A 27,077-nucleotide genomic window follows, 5' to 3' on the forward strand; every position below is an offset into this window, starting at 1 on the left:
TTATGACTAAGTTATAAGGAATTCTGGACACTAGTTCATTACTGCAAAAGATATTGTTAACATAACAGCGTAAGAATATAGACAATGACGCGAATGTATGTCCTGCTTTCTGATTAATTTTTTTTATAAATTAAAACTCTATTTGTTTTGTTTTGTTTTGGGTTTTTTAGCAAAAGGTTTACTTTGTACACCTACACTTTTGTTTTTGTGGCATCGTATGTTTTTTAATGAAATCATGATGTATAATTTTGTCTTAACTGCTCAGTTAGAAACTACATGCTTAGCAATGAAGAAAAAACATGTTGCATGCTACGTCGTGCTAATGATACCCCAACTCAAACATTCCTGTCAAATCAACTCCTACGATAAACAGGGAGTATATGAGCGAAGAACCTTGAAAAGGAAGACACGGTACAAGTCATCATGAGAGAGTAATGCACCAAATATATAGTAAGCATTCTCTATAATAACTTCTAATACAACATTGAAGCCAAAAAATCTCATACTGTAACGAAAATTTCCAATATACAGCAGCTAAAAATTACTACGTCTTACTGTAAATTAGTTTTAAATGTAGATTAGCGTGAAACATGGACAGGTAACAGACATCATGCAAAAGCAATATACCAAATATCTAAGAATGCTATAAGAAATCGGTTATAAGAATGTTTTAATGACTTTAATATTTAGAAACCATGTGTAATCATCAAGATGCCTATAGCCTAATTACGCTGTATCAGAAATCCAGAAAATGAAGACCAGTGGAGACCAAATATACGAATATTTCCATTATTGACAGCAGGGTTATCTAAAACCCTGACCCATACACTGCTTCCAGAAGTCAGATAAAGCACAACTGACTGAACTCCGACTCCGAACGAACTTGAGTCTCCTGAATATAAACGAGCAACTTCGGTCCCGTCCTTGACAATTTCCGTCTGAACATCTTCACCTTTGTGACTCATTATAATAACATCAAAATGATAGAGCCCAGATTCTGGTGCTCGGAATGTGCTCGTACTTCCTATAAAACCGCCACCAATATTTGTGATCACGTGGTCAAAACTGACTGTCTGACCAATCGCTAGGTTTTCGTTGTTCACGTTCATCGTTACACTAAATGCAACAACAGGTCCGACTCCACCGACTGAAAAAAAATGAAAATTCAGTGGTTAAGTAAAATCAGTGCTTTACAATAGTCTTCTGTTTCCATCTAGAGCATAAATTATTTATGCAATTGTTGTTTTTTGTCATTAGGAATCGTCTACCCCCGGGGAAACTGACAGTGATATTGCATGAACGTTGAAAAACTAGATTTGTATAAATGTTGAAGGCAATATTTCCTAAGGGCAATTACTTAATTACTTAATCGATAATGCTCTCTATATCAGCATGCATTGTGTTAATTTCATTGAAGTATCTGAAGCGGACATTACCAATTTCATATTTGCCCTGTTACAGATTTGAGGTCTGTCATATTGGTCGAGGCGGTCGTATTGGTCCCGTGGCATCGCCGAGGACCAGTACGGCTGTCGAGGCCAATATGATTGACCGAAACCTATAACAGGGCCAATATAAAATTACATATTTTTTGACAATTTATTAACTAACTTAACTAGATGATTTATAGAACAGTTGTTTTCGTGTTTTACCAAGAACATGTAGGTAAAGAACATTATTCAGTCTTAAATATCCTTTTTGTATAAAATGGAAAATGTTTTTGTGTTTCTGCAGCTTTTAGCCCAGGTGATCCAAGTTCGTTAAATCCAATTCTAACTCAAAGTGGCGATATTAAACGACTGGAAATCATGATGCCGTATTGGCCCTGCTTTGATCCATGTTGGCCCTCTTTTTTTTATATTGGCCCCGTATAGATGCCCGGTTTGAATTCATACCAATTGGTCAGTTTTTGACATATTTTAAAGTATTTTGGGTAATTGGTTAATAATCAGTGAGAATAGCAATTTTCTCCGATATAAAAGAACAGCGTTCCAATATTCCCTGCGAAAGAAAAAAAAGTGAGGAAAACTTTAAGTCCACTGAAATTGTCTAAGTCCAAGGGCCATTACTTCCATAAAAATCAATCAACATAACCAAAGTCGAACTTCATCTGTACATTCTCATAGTAAGACTACACACAAAATATAAAACCAACTTGTGAAAGCATTACAAAAAAGTGCGGAATACTGTAAATTCACTGAAGTTTTCTAATTTTAAGTCCATGGGTCGTAACTACCGTAAAAAATCATTCAACCGTAACCAAAGTCGAACTTAATCTGTAACTTCTCATAGTAAGACTACAAACAAAATTTAAAATCAATTTGTGGAAGCATTACAAAAAAGTGCGGAAAACTGTAAATTCAATAACATTTTCTAAGTACAAGGGACATAACTTCCGTAAAAATCATTCAACCGTAACCAAAGTCGAACTTAATCTGTAACTCCTCGTAATAAGGCCACATACCAAAAACAAACTTATTTGGTAAAAGCATAACAAAAAAGTGCGGAAAACGTGGACGGACGGACGCCCGCTGCATTTCCATGTCCCCTCTCGACGCGTCGCGGGGGACAATAAAAAGGAAACAATCTTTCCAGATGTGGTGTGGACGTTCGAAGTGAAATTCTTACTTCCATGGGTGTGCTGAAACTGTTGTGTTCTCCAGGTGATATTTGGTTTATGAAAACGTCCGAGTTTTACATAATATGCCCGGGGTAGCCAATTTGAGATTCGCTTACACGATTTAAGTACAATGCTGTGTAAGAATCAGGCAATAAATGGCACATCATAATTCTCAATTTAGATTTTTTCTTGCCACAAATATATTCAAATCATCTAGAACACAACTGAAAAGATATTTAAATTTTTTTTCTGGAGCATATGTGACGTACATCTTTATGTTTTTTGACTAATTATGTAATGAAAAAGTGCTTGAAAAATTTCCCGCCATTTTTCCATATATAGTGTATGTTAACTAAATTTGAATATTAATACCTTTAAAGGGCAAATTTTACAAACAGTTTTATGCTTATTTCTGGAGGTAATCAGGTATAAATACTCAGTTAATGCAATAAAGTTCATGTGTTTTCTTCCTTTATGTGCCACACCTTATACTCATTATGCCCGATTCTTAGATGGAGAAGTCCTTAAGACTAGTCTTTACAAAAATCAGAGAGGATGTAATTCATGCATGTCAAAACCCACCGTATTCAGTTTTATTTCATGTTCAGAAACCGTTATTATAGATCACATAAGCAGTCTTAGTTTTTATTTTTGAGGTTGCGCTTAAAGGAGGTAGACCTAGTGTAAGGGACATAACTCATAAAGTCGGGGATATGTTTGTATCATATTCAATTTCACTAAAGCCTTTCAAGCTTTTGTTTGAAGCAGAATAATATGTATCCAAGTTAATTAGATGCTTACATACATTGTAAGATTGATATACTGCTGAATACAAACGTTCCAATGATTTTTACGAGTTGTGTCCCTTACCTCGTCTACCTTCTTAAGGTAAAATTTATTTAGGTCGAACATAGAATTAGCACTTTGCAAGAGTTATCGTTCTTATTTTAGTTTGATTTGGTTAATTTTAGTGGGAGGTTAAAGTGTAGTTTTCTCAAAAGTACAGACCTCAAGATAGAAAAGACTATTGTCACATAAAAACACAGCATATGTAGACCAAAAGGCATTGTTTGATCCATGTTTTTTTAACACCATGAATCACATTACAATAGCCTGTGTCTGAATTTTATATGGGCTGGTACTTAAAAGACAAGAAAAATAAGTAGATCTGAGGGTGATGCTTTGTGAATTAGATTGTTTCATTACCATAAAAAAAATCTTTCTTTCAATTTTGGTCGGGACAGAGTATTTATTTTCAAAATTTTCCGAATCAGAAAATTTGTTAATGGTGTAAGTCGAAAAGTTTGTGAATGAAAAATATTGGCCTTACTAATAAACAGAACCACTCGGGGAACGGACGAGCGTAAGAGTCAATATATATAGGGGTAGTAAAAAGTTATTTGAAAATTCCTACCCAGTCTCTTCCGAATCGGGAAGACATTTCGTTTATCCTGTTTTCCATTCAAGTTCTTCGATACGCCTCTTCTCTCACCGTTGGTTATATTTTCAGATTTGATAGATAGTTTGTTCGGCATTACGGTAGGAATGTCCGTTTCTGCATTACCAAAATGTCTCTCTGATGCATCTAGTTTGTTTTCCAAAGATTGGACTTCCTGTTTATAATGCCCCAGCTCACTTTCAAAAATGGAAACCTTTCTCACAGTGTTTGTTAAAAGTTTATACATTTTATTCAGCTGCTCTTTCAAGTCGCGATTCTCATTTGAAAGCGTTCGGAACTTCTCATTTATATCCATTGATATCGACTCCGAAATCCCATTTTTTGAAATAGAAAACACATTCGGAAGAAAGAAAATCGCAATATACAGGAAAATACTACACATTTCCAATAACCTGACAAACAAATTCGAAAATCCTGAAGTTTATTGGAACTGTGAATCTTATCTGAATAACATGGTCAGCGCTTACGTTATCTGTTAGGGACATAAAGGTCAATTTAAAAGTCACTAATACCAGAGAGAAATATAAGACATTATCCTAAGTTCTCTGGATTTTTGTTCAAAATCGTCTTTTGAAAATAGAATCCTGCTCCGTTCGCCATGCATCAACAACCATGATACGTTCCCTCGTAGCGTTGTTAACTCAGAAATGCAAGTTGAACCATTTTAAATAAAGTTCGAACATATGCGAATTTAAGGGGTCAACCTTACACACGAAATTTGGTTGGTAATATAGAAAATATCAATCGGGTCCTCTCTTAGGTCAGTGAGTGCCTCCTACCTTCCGGAAAATTTTCTCTAAAAGTCGCCTTTTCAGAATATAAAACAGAGCAATACTTACCTGAAATGTATAATATTTATTTTTCGTCGCTGAACAACCTCGCAGCAGGTGTATGATGATAAAAGTAACTTCGGACAGAATAAAAGATAGCATAAGATGGACACAAGACACCATAAGAACAGGATAACATAAGCTGGACAGGACATGAGACAGACAAAAAAACTTAAGACAGACAGGACAAGGACTGTCCAACATACTATGGGCATGACAACAAGGACTATCCAACATAAGGTGAATAGGCCAAACTGAAATAGACAAGATAGCATTAAACAGACAACAAGGACTGTCAAATAAAAGATGGACAAGACTGTAATGAAATAATACTGTTTATGAGTTAGAAAAGACATTATCCTGGTTCCCAAGACAACGTTCCAGGTATTAGCTACTAGCAATACACTCTCACGATATATTTGTATAATGTGTAACATACTGAGTATTGCGACCGTGAACCAGTCTAGAAAAGACAAAGACTAAGCATATCAGGTGATATAGGAGAGTTTTTTGTAATGTCATCACTTACCTGTGATTTGGCTTTGGTTGGCAAAACCCACTGATTGGCATTTAAATCAATATTCAGAAATTAGACTATATGAACATAAAATTCTAATTATAATTGTATATGAAGATAGAGTTTTACATATAAATATCGTTTCAAATTTATTCTTCAAGTAAAACAGTTATAAATTCACATGTAGAGTATGAATTCTTTTATGTAAATGAAACATTTTACAGAACCAAAATTGGATGTACAATAACAAAGCTATAAAGTTTTGAAAATTGGTATTCTAATCATCAAATTGTTAATTGTTTATTTAGTTGTTTATTTGCCAACCAATTTGACACTTAATGATATGCAAATTAGTGAATATGACATCACTAATGTGACTGGCGAACTCTCCTATTACGAATGTAGCAAATTCCGTAATACCTCTCTCTAACATGTTTTCTTTTGTTGTATCTGTACCTACTTTCTAAGCATGGTCTTACTAGTTTTGTTTTGATTTTTAACATTAAAAAAAAACACTCAACTTCATATTTTTAGATTCCTTACTAAATTTTCATTATTTATCGAGGCTAAGTTCCCCTAGTCGTCATAAAATAAACATGAAATTGCACGCGTTGTCATGCTAGGTACATGTATCCCCCAAATCGCATGGGAAGCTATTGAACAGCAGACAAAAACACTGAAAACATACGCCTCATCTATATAAATCAACATACAACATTTGAAATTAATCCATCCATTGAGCAGGGATAATCGTGACAAAAACAATCAATCCGACGGACAGATGGACGGACATGGTGGTTCTAATAGATCACTTATTCATCGATCGGGGGTATAATAAAAAAAAAAACAGTTACAATACGTCATAATTTAATAGAATTTTAACAGTCAATAACAATTAAATAATGCTTAAACATTAATGTATTTAATCTCAACAAGTAGGTTGATGTTAAGTTAAGAGAGGAAATAAAAGAGCAGGCGAAAATTAACAGTTAACAAAGAAAAGAAGAAATAAACGAATCCTGGAATTAGGAATAATGATCATCATGGCATGGAATCCTTTTTATTTATTTTTTTTTTATTATAAATTAATAAATGAATTGACACTTCTTTTTAAATAAATTTATGGATATGCCATTGATTTTACAAAGCTATAATGAAGTGGCTGTCATTGTAAGGATCAAGCAGTGGCGATCTAGAAATTACCAAAAAATAAGCGGGTTGTCTGCTCCAGCGATGTCCAATTTTCTGAATAATCCACCAAACTTTTTGAACACAAGAGTGATTTCCTTTGACCTGCCTAAAGGTGAGATCAGCTCTAACCTATCACAAAACTGTCCTACAACTGTCAGAAGAACCGTCCTATGACAGATTTAGAACAGTTCTAAGACAGTTCTAGAGCCAGCTATTCTGACAGTTCTACCAGAACTGGTTCTTGTAGAGCTGACTCTAAAACTGTTCATAGAGCTGAATCTGAAAGAATGGACAAGAGTTGGATCTACTAGAACTGTTTTCGTTGTCAGTTCTTACACTTCTAGCAGAGACGGTTCCACGTGAACAATTCTACAATAGAAACCAGGTTTTCTGACAGGTCTAGCAGAGCCAGCTCTACAAGAACAGTTTTAGGGTTGGTTCTGGTAAAACTGTCTGAAGAGCCGGCCCTAGAACTGTTCTATGACACTTATAGAACTGTCCTAGAGTCGGCTGTTCTGACGACAGTTCCCCTGAGAGGTTAGATCTGTCCTAGAGTCGGCTGTTCTAACAGTTCCCCTGAGAGGTTAGAACTGTCCTAGAGTCGGATGTTCTGACAGTTCCCCTGAGAGGTTAGAACTGTCCTAGAGTCGGCTGTTCTGACAGTTCCCCTGAGAGGTTAGAATTGTCCTAGAGCCGGCTCTTCTGACAGTTCCCCTGAGAGGTAAGAACTGATCTCATATGTATGTCAAGTGACATTAGAATTAAACAATTCGTTAATTCACTTTGAAAATATACATGTATCATAGAAATATATTTTAATGCAAATTTAATTTTAATCATATTATGGATGGAATGGACAATCATTTCTTTAGTACAGAAACAAGATACCTCAGATTTATGCAATAAAAGACTGTACTGGTAAAGTAAGAATTACTTCCTTTTTAAAAAAGGGCATTAATCAAACATAAAGTTATAACATGCATTATAATGGTGAAAAAAGGGGGGGATAGCAAAATGTTTAAAATGGCCTTACTCGAAAACTTCCTTTTGGATTTTGCTGAAAACTAAACATAGCCTGTAATTTATGGTACTAAACAACAATGCGAAGTTGATCATTGATTCATTCTTAAGTTATCATCTGGAAACAGTGGGGGGACCAGCAGGCAGACAGACATGCAACACATTGAAGCTAACAATATGCATTCTTTTGACCCTTGAATGATTTAAAAAAAAGGGATGGTACTTTAAAGTACAGTGGGTCAATAGTTAAGAATTTTTGCATCAACTTCAAATTAAATGGCACTTTAATCTTTATAAAGCAGGATATTAAAATTGATCAAACAAGTGTACAAAAACTAAAAAAATATATTTGCATGGTGATTTTTACAAAATCCATGGAATATCCAAAAGTTTATTTTAGGAAGAAATCTTTGAACTAATTAGGACAACATACACTCTTCTATGGGTAAATCCTGGATTTCAAGTTAAAGGGGTAGGGAGAAAAAATACTGACAGAGGAGACCAATGTACTAAATTTTTCTTGTTTTAACACACAAAATAAAGCTTTTATGCATTAATGCAATGACACTTATCTAAACCAGAACAATTTTGGACTGTTGAAGTGTATGGTTTGGACAGAATTTTTTTTTTATTTCAGTTTAAAATACACTTCAACCAATTAAAAGGGACTTTGGCAAGTGTCTGGTTTAGACAGGTTTCTGGTTTATTCGTGGTTTGGTTTAGACAGGTTTTACAGTATCAAATTTTATTGACTTTAAGAAAGGGTGCTTGCCAGGTCTGTCCAACCATAAAATTTTGCTAAGTTTCTTTGCATAAACCAAAAACCTATTTAATCACTACACTTCTTATAGTAATTTCATATCAACAAATTATCAATTTATTAAAATGCATCTTGAACCTAAGTAAAACAGACACCTGTCATAACTTGGCAAATCATTTACTTCAAATGGGATCAGTATAGATTTCAATGTATGTAATTTAAGGCATTAGCACTTGCATGTTTAGATTACCCTTATTAATTCGAAAACCAGAAAATAATTATACAAGGGTTTCAAAACCAACATGCCATGCAGAGTGGGAAAACTAAATTCATAAACAGGTACAGGTCATAAATTTTCTTTCAACACACCCTTACTAAATCAAGTTCAAATTTTTATACCAAAAATACAAATTTTGAAAAAAGGTGTTCATACTGATTCCACTATAGCCCTTTCCATCCACAATTAAAGAAATATTCCATGCATTAATGGATATTGTTTAACATAACAATTATTATAACAAGGAAATGTTCCAAATAGACACCCTGTGTATACAATCTAGGATGATTTTATAAGGTCTACAAACAAAGCAGAAATTGGCAAAACTGGAAGTGAATATACAATAAAAAAAGGATTGTAACAGTAAAATCCAGTGGTCCTTTTCAGAAAAAATCGTAAGTGTAAAATTAGTCGTAAGTTATGACGTCACACTACCATTTATTTACTATGACGTCATAATTTACGACTAATTTTACACTAACGATTTTTTGTGAAAAGGACCACATAACTGGCAAGGACAAAAAACAAACATTGCTACAGTCAAACATGACCTTCCATAAAAGGAGAGAGACTCCCATAATTTGGAATCTCCCACAAAAAATGTAAGTTTTGTGGGAGGTTTTCAGTCACAATTTCTATAATTTCTGTGAAAATGACTAAATAAATGAAGTTTCACATAAAAAAATTTGCTTTTATGTAAAAATCTCCCACATGAACTCTTCCATGATAGTTAGTCTTTTAAGAAAGGTAATTTGCTGAATACAGGCGGTTGCTAAGGCAGGTTTTACTGTATTTCAATCTTTAACTTATAACGATAGTGGATCTGATAAAACAAAAACAGACATACTGTGTTGGTGTTCAATCAATATTTGATCTAACTAATTAAAGCAAAGCTATCACAAGCATAGTAAAAACAATACATCAATCCTAAACAAACAAAAGAGGGGTAGGGACTGTTTACCTTAAGCACTTTCTATTTACAGATATATCAAAGGACAAAGAATGCATTATAAACAGTAAAAAAACTAAGCATGAAAGACACATTCTATACAAGACAAACAATGCATGAAAGATATGAACTAAGATCTGAGTCACTAATTTTTACTCAATGCCAGTAACTAAGTAAAATCCTCAGTTTTGTCTCTTAAGGAGGTAGACTAAGGGTAAGGGACATAACTCTAAAAATCAGTGATATGTTTGTATCATATAAAATTTCACCAAAACCTGTCAAGCTTTCATTTGAAACAGAATGAAATCAATCCAAGTTACTTTGATGCTTACATGAGATTGATGTGAAATGCTTAATACAAATATTCCAATGATTTTCAAGAGTTGTATCCCTTACTTTAGGTCTACCTCCTTAAACTGCATAGTGAAACCTGTCTGAACTGAACCCTGAATAATCTGAATACCTGTCTAAACCAGACATGTTATAAAGTCCGTTCATATCAATTAAAATATTTTTAACCTTGGTAAACCAAACATCTGTCTAAACCAAACCAATTTTAAAGTCCTGAAGGGGTTCAGTTTAGATTTCACTGTATTTACCATTGATTATGGCAGGAACATAATTTTTTTATGACAAAAAAAAAGAAAATTTTAAACTCATTAATAATATACTGACTGATACAAAACATTATAGAAGATTCATTAAAATAAAACAACTGTAGTTTTCACTTTCTTGTCAAAACTGCAAAAATACAATTTATGAAAATTATCATAAGAACATATACTATAAGAGACAAGAAGATCTCATTATTGTTCCTAGCTCATTCCAATGGGTTTTTTTTACCCACAAAATTATTATCACAGAATAAAGTCATTATGTAATGTAAAAAATAAAATAGTTCTTAACAACAAAACAACAAAATGAACAATAAAGTAAATTTATTAGGAATTAGTACTTGGTCTGACAATATGACTATTTATATATCTAGTAGAGTGATAGTGTCTGAAACTCAGTCAAGGTTTGTATCACATACATTGTAGTTTGGTTCAGTTAAAAAATCTTACTAAAATAGTAATAAATTCCATTTCTAAAAAAAGGAATGTCAGGAAAATATCATTTAATATTACAAACCCTTTTTTTTTTAATTTAAACTTATAAATTCAATCATAAAAAAAAAAAAAAAAAAAGAAATTCACAACACTTATATGAAAATATACCTTCTAGTAATAAACTGAAGTATAAAATGTTCTTAAAAGAACAATATTTCTTTCTACAAATATATAGATTTTGCTCTATTGCCTTGCTTCATGTAATAAAAATAGCACCTATAATTAATAGAAAATATACATGTATGTCTATTTAAAAATAAAATTTTAGCACTATTTACAAATGTACCTTTTTTATACACACAAATAAGATATTGCACAAACAATAATAATGAAGTTGAAAATTGATAAATAGAATGAAGATATTATAAAAAAAAAAACAAAAAAAAAACAAAAAAACAAAACCCAGGAAACCTGGGAAGTCATAAAATTTAACCAGAAGGTGATATATTAAGTATCAAAAGTGGCCCTATTCTCGCCTTCAGGCTTTATTATCAAAGACACAATAATCAGTATATGATTCAACTTTCCTATTTAAGTAATTTATATGTTCAAATGATATGCATGATAATTAATAAATAAGGATGATAGTTTCATAATTTTATGACAATTAAAATCTAAGAACACTATTTGGTTAAACAATTCTTAAAGAAAATTAAACATGAAGTTGCGTGTATTGTTGAGCTAGGTTTACCCCACTCATTGACAATCCATGCAGTAAATAAAAGGTAAGTCCCACAAAACCAAAATTGGTTGCAATGTATGCCACATCTATAAAAACCCACATACACTGTATCTCACTTGAAATTAATCAATCCAGTAGCAACCAAGATTTTTGTTATGAAAACTATTCCTATTATTCCATATTTCATGAAAAGTCTCACGAAACAGGAACACAATATTGGACAGCAATCAAACTTGCTTAGGCCAAAAAAAAAATGTCTGTTTCTGTGTACCCTACCTACCCTTATTTGTTTTGCCCCTATCATTAACATTTTATGGCCATTTTGGCTCAAGCAGTGTTAAAGTCTAGATTGTTGCCCCATTTACCATGCTTACCTATGTAAAATGTTTTGGAAAAAAAATTAATTTCCCTACCAACCTACCCTATTTTTTCTTATTTTTGGCCTTACAGTGTACAGGTAGGGCCAATCTACATAAAGCCAAATACCACATTTGAAATGACTCCATCAATTTGGAGTCAAGACAAGTGCAATAAAATTCAAACAGGTGATCAGACAAGTTGATAAAAATATACCCCACTCATTAAGGGGGGTATAATTATCCAGATAATATTATCTTTTACCAAGATTCTCTGTGAGACATGTATCAAATATGATATTGCAATGACAGAAAAAGAAGAAAATTAAAATCAGAATCACTAAAGATATTTATAAAAATAAAAAAAAACACAAAACCAAAGGCCAAATAAAAAAAATATCTTGGTTCTCATGCCCTTCCTCGTCTCTATAAAGAGTGCCTAGATTTTTTTGCCATATTAAAGACATCGTATAGACAATCTGTTCTAACACTAAGCAATGAGAAATGAAATACATCACTTTAAAAAAAATAAAAAAATTCCTCATTCACTGATGTTCACAAAAAATGTCCTGAGAACCAAAAATATTTAAATAAATGGCCTTACTGCATGTAAAGAATCAAAAAGGGTGGGGACAAAATTATGTCTGATGCATTAAAATATAAGTTAGAATTTATAGAGCCATATAATTAAAGCAGCTTCTAGATTTTTCATCACGGATGAAGATTTCTTTCTCCAATCAATATATCCATCCCCACCCATGACAATCATTACAGAGTTACATCCCCTTTTGGATAATGTATCTAGAGCACGTAATCGATACTCATCTGACGAAACTCTGACAGAGGCATTTTTCCCTTCATTTCTTGACCCTCCATCATTATTTGACCTACTTTTGCTTCTGTTTCGTATATTAAATGAAGCCATTCTTCTTGAGAGACTCGACTTCTTTTCGCCTTCTGGATTTTGAGGTTTAGCTTTTTTATCATCATTATTCTGCACAACTTTTGTTTCTGTATATACTGGAGCTGTCATAGATTCATTTCGCATCAGGTCTCGATAAACTTCATAAACGTCATCTTCACCATAACTTTTTTTTGAATTCAGAGTCTTGGTAACATTTTGACGAGCAGCTAACTGACGTGGTAGTTTTAATGTTCTTCCTTTTGTCAGACTGGTATCTTGTTTAGGAGGAAGTAAATCTGTTAAATTGTCCATTGATCTAGAGAGACGATTTTTTGCCAATGTAGTGGTTGAAGTTGTTGCTGTTGTTTTTGTTGATTTTGCTGCTGTTGTTTTTGTTTTTGTTGTTGTTGTTGTTCCTCTAATCAAATTACTAGGTTTTTGAGGAGGGGTAGGCTTATGAGTCATCTGTATGTAATCACTCTCAGAACTATCCTGAGAAACAGCAGCTTCCTTTTCATCAACAGAATTCTGTTTGGGTTCGCCCTTTTCCATCTTACTTCCTGTCAAATCTCTAGGTGACAGCACACTTCCTTGTGATTGCTGACTAAAACTAGTGTTGTAATCAAGTCCTTTAGCTTTATGCCACAGATTAACAGTACCGCAATAAATTGGAATGAGAAATTGAACCGGTCCATTATGACCATGATATGATACAAAGGGTCTACCACTGATAATAGGGACTCCATCTTTTAACCTTGGTAGTGGAAAAGTGAGGAGAACTCCAGAACTGGTTCCCACCCACAGAAACCCTTTACTCGTCATAAGGCTTGTGATTGTGCAGCTTTGCTCTTGTGGAATGAAGGGATCAGTAGCATCTAAAATTAAAAATGGAAAGGCGAGTAAATTAACAGAACATTTACATATTTTTCTTTCTTACATAAACAGCCATATTTTTCCTTTAGTTTCTTTTATTGTATCTGAATTTTTTCTACAGTTGAAACTTCCCTAACTTTTAATATTTACCACCATTGTTTTCATTTGTCAAGTCCATATCAACTTGTGCATTTTAGGTACAGACCCACATAATAATAAGGCCTAACTGTAACAATGATTGATGTATAATAATTTTCAAAGCTCATTTGTACAGAATCCACATCATCAATCCATGAACACATATATAAATGTGAATCAATGAAGTAAACAATAATATAACTGATCTTATATTACCCCCCCCCCCCCCCCCACTTTTTTTACCTGTACATGTATAACCAATCAATATTATGTCTCTTTGAAAAACCTATATACAAGTGTGTTGAATTTACTTCTATCAAGAACATTCTGCAAATATCGTATGAATCCAGCATTCAAAGAAAACCATGTCAAAATACATATTCATATTATGTAAAGCTTGATTCTCACAAATCATGTCAGAACAATTTTGCCTAATTCTTACATGGAAATGTATACCTAAAAGCCTTGACTTTACATTCATCATAAATTGACTTATTTTCATGTTGAAATTATTTCAAGTTTGTTGGGATCCAAATATTTACTTAAGAGTCTATGTGCTAATTGCTATTCAAATATCTTTTGTTTTCGTAACTTTGATATTCTCAGGGTTACACGTCCCATGTGGTCTCAACATGGCAAAATGAAGTCTGTTTTGATTGCATAATCAACATTGTTAGTAACAAGAGATGATAACAATTAAATATGTAACAGATGTGTGAAGAAAGAGTTTCTAGTAGAATTTGTATTTAGAACTCTTTTCAGAATTGAAATTATTCATGTAGATGATTTTTTTGTACAGAATGTTTTACTTATTTTCAATTTCTTGGAACCAACTTTAGTTGTTTTTCAAAAAAATTGCTATTTCCTTAATGTTTTAAAATTTCTTTGAAATAAAAGTAGCAGTCCTTACAGAAATCAAGCAGGAGATGATTCAAGGTCAAAAACCCACCAAATTCACCTTTATTTCTTACTCAGTAATGGTTACAGACAACAAAAGTGGTCTTAGTTTGTCATTTTGTAATACACTTTTGAAGTGTTCATTACAGAGTTTAACAGTGGGGTTGATGGGGTGTGTGTGTGTGTGTGTGTGTGTGTGGGGGGGGGGTCAAGGGCTCCTTTGGTCGCAAATTTAGGGGGCATTTTCCAAAAATAGGAGGTTATACAATATGTATGAGCAGATTATATCTTGTATTTAACTTCTATGTGTGTTTTACTTATCGTTGTTCTTCTTTTTAGTTTTATTGCATATATATACAAGTAAAACTTTTGACCTGCCATTGGGCATATATGGTACAAGGTTAAAGCGCCGGTAGACGGTAAATTTGCATCAATGGCACAATGGCGCAGCCTGGAATGAACACTGCTTTTGAGATATAAATTATATATAGAACGGTAGACAAAGAAAAAGGAGTGCTTATTTAATGGATCCCTATACAAATGCTAATGTCATAAACTTTGTGTACTTTGATCAACAGTTTACCCTAAGGCAGAGGAACACTTAGTGTTAAAATAGACCTCTTAATTTTGTAAATTAAAACAGCCCACAAATGTTTGCCTAAAACTGTTATACAAAAATGTTTTAACATTTTAATTTCTACATGTACATATATGTATTATTTCTTCTGCTCTGATTTTAAAAATTTGGAAGTAAACTGTACTTGAAGAAAAAAAAAGAACTACTTCATGTTCCTATAAATGTATGTGTATCCTAAATGTTGACCATCATATATTTTATAAATGTGGCTTTCTATATACTTCATGTTGTTAAGTAAGGACTTTGAATACTTATACTATGTTCTAAGGCAATATCAAATTCTTAACAATTACCCGGAGTTATATGCATCGTCATATTACTATCTTTAGAAACACAAAAAAGTGGAGGCAAAAATCAACCCTATCATTCCTAATCCTTTGTATTCTACTTACTTTGTACGAGAGAGCTGACTGATTGAGCTACATTTATTTCTTGAATATGAGACTTGGTTTCTATATGGTACAGATGTACAGACGAGCTCCTTTCATGAGATATCCACAGCCCCACACCTGATCTGACCATATGTGAAATGCTTCCTCCTTCCTTACATGGCATCTCTATTTGCACCTGAAAACCAAAATGTGTTAAAAATGATAAAAATGAGAACAACCCAACAAGATTGCTCATTAAGGCACATATCCCTATCACTGCAAAAAAAAAAAATGAAGAGCAAAAGTCCCATAACTCTTGTAAAATTTGTCAAATCAAAACGGTGATCAACTACATACACTCCTTGAATGTTTAGGTCTCCCATACGCACGATACCCAAACGTATGATAAATGAACACTCCTATAGTGTGTTTAAATGCAGGATAAACGGACGCTCCCAGCGTGTGTTTAAACGTACGATAGACAAATGTTGAAAAATAATAATACATGTATTAACAAATAATGAAAGAAGAAATAGAAAATAAAATTAAATAAAATCAATAATAGCAAAAAAAAAAATAAAAAAATAACAGTTCAAGAATCATGGAAATAATAAAAGTACAAAAGTAAACAAACGCTTCTATTGTGCATTTAAACGAACGCTTCTATTGTGCATTTAAACGAATGCTTCTATTGTGCATTTAAACGAATGCTTCTATCGTGCGTTTAAACGAACGCTTCTATCGTGCGTTTAAAGGAACCCTTCTATTGTGCATTTAAACAAATGCTTCTATGGTGCATTTAAACAAACACTTCTATGGTGCATTTAAACTAACACTTCTATTGTGCATTTAAAAGAACGCTTCTATTGTGCATTTAAACAAACGCTTCTATGGTGCATTTACACGAACCCTTCTATTGTGCATTTAAACAAACACTTCTATTGTGCATTTAAACGAACGCTTCTATCTTGCGTTTAAATGAATGCTTCTATCATGCGTTTAAACAAACGCTTCTATTGTGCATTTAAATAAATGCTTCTATGGTGCATTTAAATGAATGCTTCTATTGCGCATTTAAACAAATGCTTCTATTGCGCATTTAAACAAATGCTTCTATTGTGCATTTAAACAAACGCCTCTATTGTGCATTTAAACAAACGCTTCTATTGTGCATTTAAAGAAACGCTTCTATTGTGCATTTAAACGAACGCTTCTATTGTGCATTTAAACAAACGCTTCTATTGTGCATTTAAACAAACGCTTCTATGGTGCATTTAAACGAACGCTTCTATTGTGCATTTAAACAAACGCTTCTATTGTGCGTTTAAATGAACGCTTCTATTGTGCATTTAAACGAACGCTTCTATAGTGCGTTTAAACAAACGCTTCTGTTGTGCAATTACACAAACACTTCTATCGTGCATTTAAACAAATGCTTCTATTGTGCATTTAAACAAACTCCTCTATTGTGCATATAAACAAACGTTTCTATTGAGCATTTAAACAAACGCTTCTATGGTGCGTTTAGACAAATGCAAAACGATATGTAAACGCTCGATTAAATAATGCACTAATGCTAAAATGGGAAACATGAATGTTTCAAGGAGTGTATGATAAATAACAATCCTGCAAATTTCGAAGAAAATCCATTTCTCAGGAGATACCAATGGAGAGATGCATGGACACCAACATTTTAATGTCCCTTTCCCTTTGCTGAAGAGGACAAAAATGAATGAAAGTGGTTGTTTATAAAGAAAAGACAACAATCCTATCAGTGAAAACCTCTAACGCTTAAATAAGATCCTTAAACTATTTCCACACTATCATAAGTTTCGTAATAACACAACATAAATAAGAAAATTCTGATAATTATGCATCATATTGATGTAACATGAAGAAGCAAACCAAATTCAAATTGGTATTTGCCTTTGGAATGCTATCAATAGTAAAAACTCCAGATAACAAATAAATCAAGAATAAGACTTACAAGCTCAATACATAAAGTTTCATGAGAATCCAGTGAGTAACACAGGAAGAAAGATGGATAGATCAGTTGACAGTCTGAGGAACAGGCAGACTGACAAATAGCCTGACATTTTTTCCCTGAACCATGAAAATTGGTACCCATGAATAGAAGTACATTTCATAGTAAATGCAATGATGAGAGAGAAATGAATTGCATTAAAAGCATTGAAATTCATTGACAAAGAGAAATATCTCTTAATGTTAGACAAAATCTGGTTGTTTTGTTAGGAACTTTAAAATTGATTTCTGGGCCATCCATTGTCTATTAAAACAAGTGACATACATGCCTTTTGTATGATATAGACACTACATTGGAGCCAAACATTCAGTGGGAAAAACATTATGTTGGACCACCCACATCATAGAATTAGTCTGATTTTTACTTGAACAGTCTCTACAGGAGGTAGATCTAGAGTAAGGGACACAACTCTTATAAATCATTGGAACATTTGCATTCGGCATTTTACATCAATCTCATGTAAGCAGCAAAGTAACTTTGGACTTATTTCAATTTGTTTCAAATGAAAGTTTGATAGGCTTCAGTGAAATTGAATATGATACAAACACATCACTGATTTCAAGAGTTATGTCCCTTACCCTAGGTCTATTTCCTTAAATTGCTTTCATGTTACAACTACTTACCAGACTAAAAAATCTGTGAGCAAAGCTTACTAGATACTACCCCCTCCCTTCCCCTGTAATGGTAGTATAATACAAGTACTTACTAGAAAATAAGATTCTTCAACAGGAATGATATATGTATGCTGACCACAAGCCACCCACACTTCTTCATCTACTGACATTACACTATTTATAGGACTAGAAGCTAACTGTACTATATTTGGACATTCAAAATTCCAAACACCTTCTAAAAATAGAAAATTAAAGATACATTGTATTTCAATTATATTACCAGGGTTATTAATAAGCCTTCTGAAAAAGAACAGAAAATCAGCTGATCTTTCATCAGTAAACAAAGTTTTCTTGGGTAGAGACAAGATAATAGAAACAATAGGGAAATATAAATTGGCAAAATATGAAACAAATAGGCTTGACAAAGTTTCTATAATCATTTTAATTCTTACAAGACTTGATAATTAAGCCAGTGACAAACCCCAAACAAGAGATTTGTGATCAAGGTTTCCTTCCTCAATCTCAATATCCGAATTTTCTTCTTCTAGATAAGTTACCACCAGAGGTTAACGACCCTTATCTGGCCACCTTTACAGCTTATTGTTGGCCTGTATCCCAGGAGGGGTGGGGAACAGGGCTAGGTTAGTAAGTTAACATACACTTAAAATTATGAACAAAATGTAAGCCTTCTAAAATGAAAAATGTGGATATGTTTAAGGAGGTAGACAAGGGGTAAGGGACACAACTCTTACAAATCATTGAGACATTTGTATTTACCAGTTTACATCAATATCATGTAAGCATCAGAGTAATTTGTACTGGATTTCACTCTCTTCCAAATGAAAGCTTGAAAGGCATTGGTGAAATTGAATATGATACAAACATATCACTGATTTCAAGAGTTAAGTCCCTCCCCCTAGGTCTACCTCCTTAAGAAATCAGTACATTAAAAATTTTATGAGAATACTGAAATATTTTCTATAGACTCACATAATTACAAAAGAAAATTGATAAAAATCAATCAAGTGTAGACAAATAAGTACGTTTATATTTTATTCTCATATTTCTCATATACCAAGAATTATGAACTTTGATCCCTACCTTTATCTCTGTCATATATAACCAGGATTCCATCATCAGTGCCAATAAAGACCCTCTCTATGGTGTAATGTATCTGCAGACCAACACCATGAGAACTGAAAACTTTTTTGGGTTTACGATTGAACTGGGACTGGTCTCTTAAGCCCTGCTCATTGAACACACTAAATACTAGTACCCTGAAAAGAAAAACATACTACCATCAAGTTCTATGGGTGCTAAATCGTGAGGTTCCTCTACTAAATTTTTGTCATGAAAGACCTTAAAACATTCAAATCCTTGATGTTTAATTACATTAAATGTGGGGGCCTCTCTTTTTATCATTGAATGTTTGTTTTGTTTGTTGGGGTTTAACGTCCGAGCAGCAATATTTCAGCTATATTCAGACAATGAACATGAAATGGATGATAAAATGAACATGAAATGAAAAAAAGAAAGGATGGGTCACAAGGATAATAGGGTCAACAAATTTTGATTGCCACTGGAAAAAGGGGGGATGGGTAAGGTTGGGCAATTTAGCCTCCTGTGGCGGAGCGCAAAGGTTCCTACTCCTATCGAATACCACAGTAGGGTTCTTTAACGTGCGAGGAACGTGGCATCTTTCCCAACACAGTGCACCACTATGGTTTGCGGTCAGGTTTTCTGTATTATAGCCTGACAACCCCAGCATGTAACACGCCAGGGGTACCCCATTCCACCACCTGGGGCACACATCCCAGTTGATCTGTGGGCAGAGCGCCTAGCCCCCAGCTAGGTTTCTGAGCACTATTTAGTCGCCTGATACGACAAGCTTAGCGCTGCTGCAGGCCTATTCTTTTAACACCCGGACCTGCACTGGGCTTTATCATTGAAACCTAACTTCTCATTTACATGAAATATTAATGTACTGTAACTGAACCAATCTGTGCAACAAAAATTGCAATCAGTTATTGATCACTTTCCGATCAGTCATCGATCTGTCAAACCGATCTATCAAACCGGTGATCACATCACGTGACTACAGAGCAGTCAATATATTTCACGGTTTCTGGTGTTTTCTTGGTCAATTTTACACAAATTTACATTATGTAATAATTTGATTATCAATCTATACTTTTTTTTACATTTGTTTTATTTTTAACAAATCATTTGTCATTCTACATAACAAAACTGCGATCAGGTCGGTCACCAGTCATCAGTCATCCATCCGTCAGCAATCAATCAGTCCACGGTCATCGATCCATCAAACCGTTGCACAAATCGGTTTAGGGACTGTATATATACCACTCCGAATAAACTTAAGGCAGTTTGTTTTCACCAATCCAACAAATCACAAGGAAGGAGTGTGTTATTTTACCTGTGAGGGATGGAGCTATTTGTACTTAAATTACATTTAATTCTATTGATAAGGCGTCATTATATATATTTTATTTATTGCGAAGTGCAATAAACAAATTATTTTAACCAATAAGATTACAGTATTTATCTCAAATTAATTTATTGTCGAATAACCGAAATATATATATATATATATGATGCAATACTTCCTATAAACACACTTCCTACAGAAAGATTTTGTGTCATTAATGTTAAGTAGCACTCCACATAAGAATCATGCAAAATGTGATTCATGGTTGGATAGCTTACATATTTTTATTTTTTATATTTTGTTTAAAATGTCATAGTTAACAGAAAGTAACATGTGGTTTTTCATATAACCCATGTTCATAGGAAATAAAAATTATATCGAATGCACTGTAGATTTCAAAATTAAGGGAAATAACTCTGTAAATGACACTCAAATACAATAGAATCTACTGGATTTTCATTGTTGATTATCTCATAAGAGCAGGCAGGGTTGAATGAATAATTATACATATCATAATATAGACCCATAAAACAACTTCATTACAAAAATAAAAACATGTAGCCTTTTTTTAGGTGTATCACATTCATCAGAATTTGCATGATTCTTACAAAGACAGCTATTTAATGACTGAGGATCTACATTATACATGTATATAGGACATTCCTGATGATCTGTCTCAATAAAGTGTGACTAGACCAAGCAAATAATTGTTATTGGACTTTAAACAAGAGGCTCCCTGGAGCCTGAATTTTTCACCTTGTTAAATTATTGCCTTTCAAGGGCAATAACTTTAACAAAGACAAGTCCAACACAAATGACCCAAGAAGACATAGGTAGGACTTATCATCAGGATCATTTAATCAATTAAAAGTTTCTTTCTTAGTATCTATTATAGTTTTCAAGATATTAGCTGAAAACTGCTAAAAATGTCATTTTTTGGCCTTTCAAGGGCAATAACTCTAACAAGAACTTGTCCGACAGTTTGACCCAATGCAGACTGTAGGCCTTATCATAAGGATCATTTTAGCTATTGAAAGTTTCTTTTTATCTATCACAGATATTGGCTGAAAACTATATATAAAAACAAAAAACAAAAACAATTGGTCAAGTAGTGTCAGAGGAGAACATTTTTGCCCATGTCAGAATTTGGCTAAACCTTATGGTTTTGGGGATATATGCGAAAAACTACTGTTTGACTACTATGTTCTATTTTTAGTAACAGCAGCCATGTTTTATGATGACTCAAAAATCCCCAAACCTGTTCTATACAGGATACCCCAAGGAACATTCATATTAATTTTGGTTCCAATTGGTCAAGTAGTGTAAGAGTAGAAGATTTTTTAAAGAAATAATATTAAAAATAGCAAAAAAAACATCAAAAAGGGCAATAACTCCAAAATGGCTAAACAAATTAAAATGAAAATTTGACTACAGATAGATCTCATCATGCTGAATACTTTAATCCAGTCAGAATTTGGCTAAACCTAATGGTTTTGGAGATATATGTGAAAAACTACTGTCTGACCCCTATGTTTTATTTTTAGTAACAGCAGTCATGTTTTCGATGGATAAAAAATCCCCATATCAATTTTATGCAGGATTCCCCTAAGAACATTACTATTAAGTTTGGTTCCAACTGGTTAAGTAGTGTCAGAGGAGAAGAGTTTTGAAAACTGTTAATGAGGACGATGGACAACAGACACCAAAGTGATGGCAATAGCTCACAGCTTCAGCCAGGCGAGTTAAAAAAGCAGAAATTGGGTGAATCAGGACATAAACATACAGTTAAAAAAAAGAAACGGAATAGAAAAATTTGGATATGAAAAATTGGATTTCTACTTTAAATGGAAGAAATTCACTTCTTACTCTTTCCTGTTTGTTGACATCCATACAGTATCTTCCATAAAAGCATCAGAACTCTCCTTTACAGCATAACCAGGAACTATCTCCACAGCAACAACCTCAGCTTGAGCTGCTTGGAATGATTCAACCAATGAGGGCTTGGTATTCTGAACTGATACTAGTGCCACCTGTGTTCGTAAATCTGTTGTCATGACAACCCAAAGATGTTGTATACCAATATCTGATGATCCATGGGTGGCCAAAAAAACTGGCACTGCACATTTCATCTGTAATTAAAGAAAGTCAAAATGTCATTAATCTGTATAAAAAATGAAGTCAAAAGGTTATTCATAAAGAGTGGGTCAAACGGATTTAGATCCTTAGATTGATGTTGTAGTTTATATATCCTGTTCAAATTCTGGGTTTTCCTCTCCCACTGACCATGCAAGGTATCAACAGGCAATAAGACTGTAAAACAACAAAGGCCTATCTATTAATAAATTAGTGAATATAATTATTAGAAATACTTTGAGAAAGCTATCAGTAAAAAATACCCCTCTGCACTCCCACTTACTTTAGATTCTTAATGTATTTCTTTATAAAATTGTTGTATTCACAGATGTACATATTTCTAATTTGGGATATTTCATTGTATAAAAAAATTATTTTGGTAAGTGTAATATTTGAACTTATCCATTTACCACATAATCATTAAAAGATAATCCCTCGCAAAAAATACCTATTGTAAACATGTAAATCCATACATTGGATTATCTCCCATTGAAATCATCTAACAAAATCATTTTACTTCTTGCAAATCTTCATAATAAGTTAAAGCTCAAAATCTACGACATAGGAATTTTTTGTTTTCATACATACTTTTGTAAAATACCTGGGCATATCTACAGGTAAATGTTTCATGAGCACAGCAGGTTGTTCACTGACGTCTTCCTCACCACTAATACATGTCCATGATGGACTATTGCTTGGATCTGTAAAGATTATCATTTTTTATAAGAATCAGGCAAATATGTTAAATATAAAAGAAAATCTTGATGATGAATTTGATTTGAAAGTGGTCTCCCTTGTCCATCATTTGATCTGTTCATAAATGTGGCTACAATTTTTCATAACAACTGACAGAGTTACAGACATTGGTAAAATCTAATGTAAATATCTAGAGTAAAACAAAAGAAATGTAACAGTAAAATTTGGAATTTGTTCCATCAGAGAAGGGTTCAGATTACTTTAAAAGTATTTAATTAAACCAAATGTACTATTATTTTAAATTAATGATTACAGCACTTTGGTAAGTAATTGATTAAATTAATGATAACATTGGAAAGTAATCATAATTACATATCTGATTACAGTGAATGCTGCATTTGTATTTCCAAATATATAATATAATTGTATGTCCAAATACAACAGCTGTGGAAAGTTTACACTGTGCTTTCTTTTTTCACATGAATCTTTAGGCAAATAGAAGTTATCCTAAAGAGGACATGACATACCTTATCCCTGTTATGCAAATGAACTACTGCACGAAGTTCTATTCTTTAAAGCTAGTGCACATGGATTCTCATTTTTTTTATTTCTTTGAACCATTAACATGATAAAAATGAAACTAAAAGATTCAAAAAGGATTTTTTTTCAAATACTGTACATGCATATTGTCACTGAGAATAAATATTTTTTTAAGCCTACAATAAATTTTGTTTAATTGTAAAAAAAAAGTATTTTCACAACTTCATAGGTACTTCCATGGACCATTGTATAATTATGGAAGTTAGAAAATGTCCAACAAAATATGTTTATTAAGTGTCAGTCCCTGTAAGAATCAGGCAGTGGGTGAAACATGGTATATGATAAAAACACTGTTTTGAATGTTTACTTTGACTATTTGCATCATCACAATCAAGGAAAAAAAGACAGAACTTTTCATATCATTTTGGTAAATTGAGTTATAATGTCACTGAAATGCACTGAAAATAAAAATTTTAAGGACAGATAACTCTGTGGAAGACCTCACTCTTCCAACATTCTATTGAAAAATTCCTAAGCAAATCCAGTGATGCAGAGATAAAGTAATGGTCTTTTTATAGAGAAAAAATCTTTGAGTTAAAGTATATTGTCAGATCAACTGGTTTTTGACATGCATGTTTCTGACTTTTCCCATTTTGCCCTATTCATCTATACAATCATGCCTGTCACTTTCCCTTAGGGCAATTTTAAGCTTGATTAGCAATTGAATTTTACCAATTAAAAAAAATCAATGAAATAAATGTAAAAATTGTTTTCAGATATGTTAATGAATGTTTAGAGCAAGGGTCCGGAAATTTCGACAGCCCATGCCGGACATTTTTATCAAACTTCAGCTGACGTTTTCGTCAGTCTTTTACATGCTCAGCTTGAAAATAAACTTTCAAAAAAAAAACAAAACGTTTGTATGTAGTTATTTTAAGATAAATATTGGAAAGTGTGTTATTTCATCAATATACTTTGTCTTTTACAAAATAACAGAGCAAGTGAGCGAGTCTGAGTTTCGACCACATGTGTAAACAAATCATTGTATCTCTCGGACTTTTCATCACATAGGCAAACAGCCGAAAACTTCAGAGTGATGAAAAAATTGTTCATTATTTATAAAGGAAAATGTGAACACACTTTGTACACTCTACACGTTGACGTACTCCCAAATAGTTAGAGTGGAGAAATGCTCTCGGACCTACATGGGGTCTGGGAGTAGGCCAGAGCGTCAACACAGCAGCCCAGCCGCTAGTAGGACATACTCTGACTGAGTCCTTCGGTCGGGTAACCCAAAGGCTGGGCTCCAATACCTCCAACAACTAACAGACATTTACTAACAGAATCCGCGTTAGGGGCTGTCGTGTGAGATCCGTAAGGATAGTCAAGTAAAAACCCCCAATCATCATCACATTTTGTATAATGATTTAAATGGTCTGTTGACTCCTGTGTTAAAACGGTTCAATCGATCAATTAATAAATACAACCTACATGTACAACAGATTCATAGTTTCAGTTCCATGTGGACTTGTCAATCTTTTTTCTTAATTAATAAATGTATGAAGATTCTCTGAGTTACTTCAATAAATTTGTACAAGCAATGGGGCTGCATGTGTACCATTAATTCAATTATGCAATCAACTAATCAGTTACAGGTAAATCACAGTCACAGGTGGATGCACATTGGCTAAAACTGACATACACCTGTCAATTAATTTCCAACAAACAATTAGGAGACTGGTGGACAGGATGTTTAGACACTAATAAAACCATGCTGAATGTAATTTATCGGGTTGACAATTTTTTATGTCCGATATTGGAAAATTGTCGTCTGCTAAATTTGTTGGTCAATGACCGGCATTTTTCACCGTTTCTGGATCCATGGTTTAGATATAAAGATGAACTTGAATAGTGAACTAGCTTCATCAAATATCTCTGAGTATATATTGTATATATATAAACAGCAATAATACAATGAAATTATAGAAATTTTGTTAAGATAAGCTTCAAAAGAATAATGTTGCCCAGTATTACCCATTCCAGTGAGTATCACCCAGACTTGGAAAAACCTTTGCCTACTTCTTTTGTATCAGGTTTTTTGATACAGTCAAACCTCGTTAAGTCGAAGTCAAAGGGACCATGCAAAAATGTTCGAGTTATCCGAGGTTCGAGTAATCCGAGGTCGAGGATAAACCTGAAATACTAGTAGTTTAGTCAATGATAGTTTCTGAATTTACATTATTTGTTGTACATGTACATGTACTTCACTTTACAAGGTACTTCCTAATGTCTTGCTTTTCATATTGGAAGATATTTCTTGTATGTTGTATATCATGTTTGAAATACTGAATGGCACTGAGTGTTTTAGTAAAATTTCCTTTTTATTTTTTCTACACCAAAAACGTCATAGTTCATAACATGCTGCTACATTATTACGATAAAATTCACTAGCAAAACGAATGTAGACGTTGAAATACTCTTACTATCGCCTGTATGATTTTTCATTAAATAGTTAGATGCCATTACAATTCATCTGTATCAAAAAAAAATATATCAGAATATCCGATATCACTGTTAGTGTAAATTCCGACGTGTTGTTAATAGAATTCATTTCTTTTAACAACACACGCAATTTTAATAATCAAATAAACAAATCAAACCATAAAGAATGTCTACAAATTAATTTTAAAGGCATGCTAATCATTGTTAAAACACACTTCGATCACGGTTTGTAAAAAAGCAATCAGTTTTCCGACTAATTAGTTGACTTCGAGACATCAGGGTTAATTAACCTTGAAGTCCTATTGAGGGGACTGATTGATTACCTCGAGTTATCCGAGGTTTCGACTCATCTGAGTTCAAGTCATTGAGGTAAAATTGTATTAGAGTAAGGGGAGTTTTGCTGGGACTTTGTAATCAGTTCAAGTTATCCGAGATTTCCACTAATCTGAGTTCGACACATCGAGGTTCGACTGTATTTCTCACATATTGTTTCTACATAAAATATATTTGTT

The 27,077-nt window shown here is 33.2% G+C and overlaps 2 protein-coding genes across 7 annotated transcripts in view; both read right to left on the minus strand.

The window, feature by feature from the left end:
- Positions 1–699: 699 nt before the first annotated feature.
- Positions 700–4,374, minus strand: LOC148601672 (complement C1q-like protein 4). Its single transcript, XM_088554422.1, has 2 exons — positions 4,035–4,374; positions 700–1,147 (listed from the first exon to the last, which is right to left on the minus strand). The coding sequence occupies exons 1-2, from the start codon at positions 4,372–4,374 to the stop codon at positions 723–725; spliced, it is 765 nt and encodes a 254-aa protein (XP_088410548.1). The 3' UTR covers positions 700–722.
- Positions 4,375–6,276: 1,902 nt separating this feature from the next.
- The window catches only part of LOC148601673 (rho guanine nucleotide exchange factor 10-like), a 64,791-nt gene continuing 43,990 nt past the window's right edge, over positions 6,277–27,077 (minus strand). For all 6 annotated transcript variants that reach the window (XM_088554181.1, XM_088554179.1, XM_088554180.1 and 3 more), the window contains 6 exons: positions 23,416–23,528; positions 22,561–22,823; positions 19,350–19,525; positions 18,341–18,483; positions 15,612–15,786; positions 6,277–13,549 (listed from right to left, as the gene is read on the minus strand). In XM_088554181.1, the coding sequence (XP_088410307.1) occupies positions 12,435–13,549; positions 15,612–15,786; positions 18,341–18,483; positions 19,350–19,525; positions 22,561–22,823; positions 23,416–23,528 (1,985 nt within the window). In that variant the 3' untranslated portion in view covers positions 6,277–12,434. The remainder of the gene's footprint in view (positions 13,550–15,611; positions 15,787–18,340; positions 18,484–19,349; positions 19,526–22,560; positions 22,824–23,415; positions 23,529–27,077) is intronic.

Source organism: Perna viridis, chromosome 12 (genome assembly GCF_037379345.1).
Source record: "Perna viridis isolate PV_CMFRI_1.1 ecotype Kerala chromosome 12, ASM3737934v1, whole genome shotgun sequence".
NCBI classification, from domain to species: Eukaryota; Metazoa; Mollusca; class Bivalvia; order Mytilida; family Mytilidae; genus Perna; species Perna viridis.